Here is a 6,312-nt window from a genome sequence, read left to right on the forward strand (position 1 = left end):
TTCGCGTTACTAGAACCATAAGGGCGTATAAAAAATTTTTTTTTGCTCCAATCAATGTAAAATGTTGAAAATATTAACATCTATGGAAAAAACGAAAAAAAAATTTTTTTTTGTGATACGCCCTTATGGTTTTAAGAAAATATTTTTCTAAAACCATAAGGCCGTATTCTATTTTTTCGGTTTACCATCAATTATGGGTCAGAGTAAGAAAAAAAATTAAAAAGGTAATTAATAGAATATCACTCCACAACTTGATTTATGTCAACAAATATTAATTTAAGTGAGAAAACTAATAAAAAATTAAGGAAAAATAAATTCATCAGAGTATTACTCCAATGCCATCTCTATCGTCAGGATCAACTGTGTCTAAGATTATAAAAGTAAAAAAAAAAGATTTCTTAATTTTTTTTTTAACTAGATAATGACAAAAAAATTTATAAACTACGACCATGGCTGAAAATTAAACTTTGATAATACCGATGATATTTCATGGGACAGTGCCTGATGTACAAAAATGATTTAGATCATCAAACTTGCTTCAAGATATTGATATTGAAGAATCATAACAATTCTCAAGAACAAAGTTCTTTTTGAATGACTTTTTTAAAATTACAGTTCTAAATGGCTTACAAAACTCTTTTGTTAATTGTAAATAGATCTGAAGTAAAAAAAAATCAATTTTGAAAAACTTTGAGGCTAATTTTATTAACTTGAAGACATACCGATTGTTCTCAAGTTGTTATGAATTTATTTTTTCTTAATTTTTCTTTCGTTTTTCACTCAAATAAATATTTGTTGATATAAATTAAGTTGTGGAGTGATAATTTCTATCACCTTTGCAATTTTTTCTTACTCCGACCTATAATTGATAATAAACCGAAAAACAGGATCGCCTTATGGTTTTAGAAAAATGTTTTCTTAAAACCATAAGGGCGTATCACAAAAAAAAATTTTTTTTTTCGTTTTTTCCATAGATGTTAATGTTTTCAATATTTTTACATTGATTGGAGCCAAAAAAATTTTTTTATACGCCCTTATGGTTCTAGTAACGCGAATTATTATTAATAATAATGTATGACCATGAGTTCTTTAATTAAAAAAAAAAAAAAAAAATTATTAATGTTCACAGCACCGTGGTATATGAGTGTGTGCAGCATTAGCTTCTTTAATCATGTTTTCTTTAGCAATATGTTTTTCTAGATGAAAACTACTGAGATCACGTTTCATTGCATAGGCATCCTCACCATCAGCATAATATTTAGGTTCTATCTCAGAGACTTCGAATTGCAGACTACTGGTGTAAAGATTTAAAGCAGCTCTATTGCTGCGTCTTACGTGTAATGACACGTAATTAGCTTCAAAACACTCAACCATTGCTCTTGACGCTTGATTCATTAGCTTCTGTGCAATTCCAAGTCTTCGGTGGGATCTTTTAACAGCAAGGCTTGTGATATGTCCATGAGGATTATCTTCACAATCTTCTTCCATTTTTGCCAGTACGTAACCAACTATACGACCTTTCTCATCCTCTGCTACGTAACTCAACTGTGGCCAAGATAATGCGTGATACAGGTAATACTTCATCTGATAATTCTCTGGCAGACATTGAAGATTGCAGTGTTGAATGTTGAGAAGATCATTTGTATTTGCACAGCGTATGTTAATTGCCATTTTTATCTATTATTATTATTTATTTTTATGGGCTTATTTCAATTAATATTTACGTTAATTACAATATAAGATTAGATTTTACAGTTAATAGTTGCCAAGCAAAATTTAATTATCCAATATCCAAAATATGTATTTATAATTAGATAAATTAATTTATCAATTAAATTTAGATTTTTTTATATATTTAAATTCAATTAATCTCGTCTGAGTTTCTTCATACGGGATCTGCCACTTTTTAAATCATTTACTGATGATGACTCGCTCATACCACCCAGGAGTTCACGTACAAATCGAAATCGTGAGAGGAAGAATTTCCAAACAAGATACCAGCCTGTTGAAAAAAATGAAGATAATTGTTAGTTAAAAAATTTATACTAAAGTTAGCCGACGTTTTTAATTTTTTAATAATTAAATTAGAACAAAAAATATTTTTTAAAAATTGCGCTTAAAGTTTTTATTTTATTTATTTATTGAATTTAAATGCCAAGGCAAAAAGTAAATACATAGAATTTTATTTCACATAAGTAATATAATTTAAAACTAGCAACCTTGCAGTCACTACGTGACTGCTGTGAATTGTGAACTAAAAATAAAGTTATGCTTAATTAAATAATGACTTTTGTTAAATTGCACTGTACTTATTTAACTATTGATATTTTTAAAGATATAAGCTCATCCCGATGTTATACTCATTAAGAGCTTTCATTTGAGTACCCACATGCATTTTCATATATTTTTCATATATACATATATATAATACATAAATATATAAAATATATGAAAAATTGATGTAGGTACTCAAATGAAAGGTCTCGATGAGTGTAACATCAAGATGAGCTTATTTCTTTAAAAATATCAATAATTAAGAAATTATATTGTATTTTGTCAACTTATGAGATTTTTTAAAGTTATAAGCTCATCCTGATGTTACACTCATTAAGAGTTTTCATTTGAGTACCCACATACATTTTTGATATATTTTTCATACATACATATATATAATATATAAATATATAAAATATATGAAAAATTGATGTGGGTACTCAAATGAAAGGTCTCGATGAGCGTAACATCAAGATGAGCTTATATCTTAAAAAATATTAATAATTAAGAAGTTATATTGTATTTTGTCAACTTATGATATTTTTTAAAGATATAAGCTCATCCTGATGTTACACTCGTTAAGAGCTTTCATTTGAGTACCCACATACATTTTTGATATATTTTTCATACATACATATATATAATAGATAAATATATAAAATATATGAAAAATTGATGTGGGTACTCAAATGAAAGGTCTCGATGAGCGTAACATCAAGATGAGCTTATATCTTTAAAAATATCAATAATTAAGAAATTATATTGTATTTTGTCAACTTATGAGATTTTTTAAAGTTATAAGCTCATCCTGATGTTACACTCATTAAGAGTTTTCATTTGAGTACCCACATACATTTTTGATATATTTTTCATACATACATATATATAATATATAAATATATAAAATATATGAAAAATTGATGTGGGTACTCAAATGAAAGGTCTCGATGAGTGAAACATCAAGATGAGCTAATATCTTTAAAAATATCAATAATTAAGAAATTATATTGTATTTTGTCAACTTATGAGATTTTTTAAATATATAAGCTCATCCTGATGTTACACTCATCAAGAGCTTTCATTTGAGTACCCACACGCATTTTTGACATATTTTTCATATATATATATATATATATATATATATATATATATATATATATATATATATATATGAAAAATTGATGTGGGTACTCAAATGAAAAGTCTCGATGAGTGTAACATCGGAGTGAGCTTATATCTTTAAAAATGTCAATAGTTTACAAGATACAAGGTCATTTCTTAATTACGAGTCTAGAGATAGAGTATTTTCGAGTACAGCCTAAATACTTATCATCATAAATTGACTATTGGCAAGAATAATATGAAACCATGAAAGGCACAATTCCAGGTCAAGACTTTTCTAAAGATACCAAATTTAACCTTAATAACCCTTTTTTATCATATAAATACACTGGCCACAAAATTTTGCTTATTCTCTTAACAATATAGATTAGAAGTATAGCTTAAGTATAAAAATTTTGTATTGTCCATAAATAATATAATTAAAATTTGAAGTATAGCTTGAGTATTTTAAATATTTTAATATATATATTTTTGTTTTTAAATTTTTTTACAAATGAAAAATTTTTAAAAATTTTTTTGTAACCATTTTTTCAATGAAAAAAAAATCTTAAAAATTTTTAAATGTCGGCTAACTTAATTTTCATAAAAAATTTAATAAATACATTGTTAAAAAAAAATTAATAATAAACAGAGGTTAAACATTGGAGCATGCATAAAATTAATCATTTAGTTTAATACGAAAAAATAATAAATACACGTCGTACTAGTATAAAAGTTGGATTTGTTGATTCTCACCCAACAATACGAGGACAAAAACAATTATCAAACTGGAGATTACAGAAAATGCAGCCAGCAAAAATTCATGCATTATGACAAGAATTATTATTACACTGTTAATATGGCAATTACAGTAATGTTTAATTTTATTATTGCTGACTCCAATATGCGTAGCATAACCTTGCTCCTTTCTTGTAAATGTCAAGTTTTTTATTCAAATTATTGCAACTTTAAGACTTTATGTAACCAAAAAAATAATAACAATTTTTTTTTATTTTCCTGTCTTGGTAATAGAACTTATCAAGTCAGACCACGCCATTTTTAGTTCCGTAATCTCATAATAATATATGAGTCTAGTTTTCTATCTAGTATAATGCAGTTAGATAGGATGTTAGGTTATGTTTCCGTTCATTTACAATAAATATACACTTTTATTATTTTAACTTTACAACAAAACAATATTACTGTTTTAATTAATATAAAGTACTTACTAAAATTTCAATTGCCGGATATTTTTTAATTAATATAGCAATTCTAGTTTTAAATACTTTTATTATATTTCAATGACAACACTCGTGCGCGAATGATTTTTTTATGGGACTAACGTAGTACCGGAAATATTTCTCATAGCGACACTTTTTTTTTATCTTTTTTTAAAAAAATTATTTCAAATTTATTATTAAGTTATGACATTAAAGTTAAGTAGCAGTCGCTTAACAATTTTTTAATTTTATTTATTAAAAAAATTGTTCCAATTTTTTTTTCTAATTTTTTTTTGCTATAAAATTTTAAAAATTATTTAATAGAAGCTAAATTAATTTTCATTATAAAGTTGTTATTATTTTGATGTAATAAATATTACTTTTACAATGAAAAATTAAATAATTAATATAGTTTAGTAAATTATTTTAAAATTAATTAAATTTTTTTTATAATTGCCTAATTGTTGCAGAAAATTTTCAGTGTTTAAATGTTTAATAAAAATTTTGATAAATTTTTATGAAAATAAATTTAGCAGATGTTAAATAATTTTTAGAATTTTTTTTTAACAAATAAATTGTGGCAAAAAAATTGGCATGTAGAAATTTAAATAAATAAAAAATGCAATTTTTTTTTAATTATTTTTTAGATCAAATTTTTTTGTTAAAAAAAATTAAAAAATTCTCTAATTACTGCTATTAATTTCATTAAATTTTTTAATTCAAAAGTGATTTAAATTTTTAGTTTGACTTAAAAATATAAAAGATAGAAAAAAATTATGACATTAAAGTTAGCAATCACTAGATAATTTTTTAATTTTTTTAACAAACAATTTTATTCCAAAAAATTATTTTTAAAAAATTGCATTTTTAATTAGCTTAAATTTCTAAATGTCAATTTTTTTTTGCCATTATTTATTTGTTAAAAAAATTCTTAAAATTATCAAATATCTGCTAAATTAATTTTCATAAAAAATCAAGACCTATTTTTATAAAAATAACTTTTTTACACTTTATTTTTATTTCAGAAAATTCATTCAGAATTTCAATTAAAAATTTTCATCTTAATCATAAATTTTTTTTTAATTTATCACAATTTTCTACAATCAAATAAATTTTACAAACTTGTTAATAGAAAATAACAAAATAAAATTTACTCAACAAAAATTTAAGGTCCTAAAATTAACTATTGGTTTCATTTTAATACAATTTATCAATTTAAGACCAATAATGCATTTTTAAATTGCCAATAAAAAAAATAAGCCAATTTTATGAGAAAAAAAACTTTTTACTTCATATAACTTTTTAATTGAATTATAAGTTTATTTTTTAAGAAATTTTGTTTCTATTTAAACATTTTATTTAAAATTTATCTGTTTATTTTTTACAATACTAAAGTTAGCCGACGTTTTTAATTATTTGATTCTTTTTAATTAATTAAATTAGAATGAAAATTGAGATAGCCGACATCTAAAAAATTTGAGAATTTTTTTTATTGAAAAAATTATTGTAAAAAATTAAAAAAAAATTTTCATTCATAAAAAACCGTAAGTGGAATTTTTTCAAAAATATTTTTTAGTTCTAATTAAATAATTGAAAAAAAAATAAAAAAATTAAAAACGTCGACTAACTTTAGTATTATTAAATTAGAACAAAAAAATATTATTCATTAAAAATTGCACTTACAGTTTTTCAAGTTTTCTACAAATTAAATTTTTTT

The 6,312-nt window shown here is 23.2% G+C and overlaps 1 protein-coding gene across 5 annotated transcripts; it reads right to left on the reverse strand.

Annotated features, from left to right (window-relative positions):
• Positions 1-1,078: 1,078 nt before the first annotated feature.
• Positions 1,079-4,677, reverse strand: LOC123265392 (N-alpha-acetyltransferase 11). Of its 5 annotated transcripts, none has more exons than XM_044729114.1 (2): positions 4,605-4,677; positions 1,079-2,002 (listed from the first exon to the last, which is right to left on the reverse strand). In XM_044729114.1, the coding sequence occupies exon 2, from the start codon at positions 1,669-1,671 to the stop codon at positions 1,117-1,119; it is 555 nt and encodes a 184-aa protein (XP_044585049.1). In that variant the 5' UTR covers positions 1,672-2,002; positions 4,605-4,677; the 3' UTR covers positions 1,079-1,116. The 5 variants fall into 5 exon arrangements, with proteins under 5 accessions (XP_044585049.1, XP_044585051.1, XP_044585050.1 ...); XM_044729116.1 differs by lacking the exon at positions 4,605-4,677 and adding an exon at positions 4,246-4,532; XM_044729115.1 differs by lacking the exon at positions 4,605-4,677 and adding an exon at positions 4,226-4,532.
• Between the last annotated feature and the right edge of the window lie 1,635 nt (positions 4,678-6,312).

This window comes from Cotesia glomerata, linkage group LG5 (genome assembly GCF_020080835.1).
Source record: "Cotesia glomerata isolate CgM1 linkage group LG5, MPM_Cglom_v2.3, whole genome shotgun sequence".
Classification (NCBI taxonomy): domain Eukaryota; kingdom Metazoa; phylum Arthropoda; class Insecta; order Hymenoptera; family Braconidae; genus Cotesia; species Cotesia glomerata.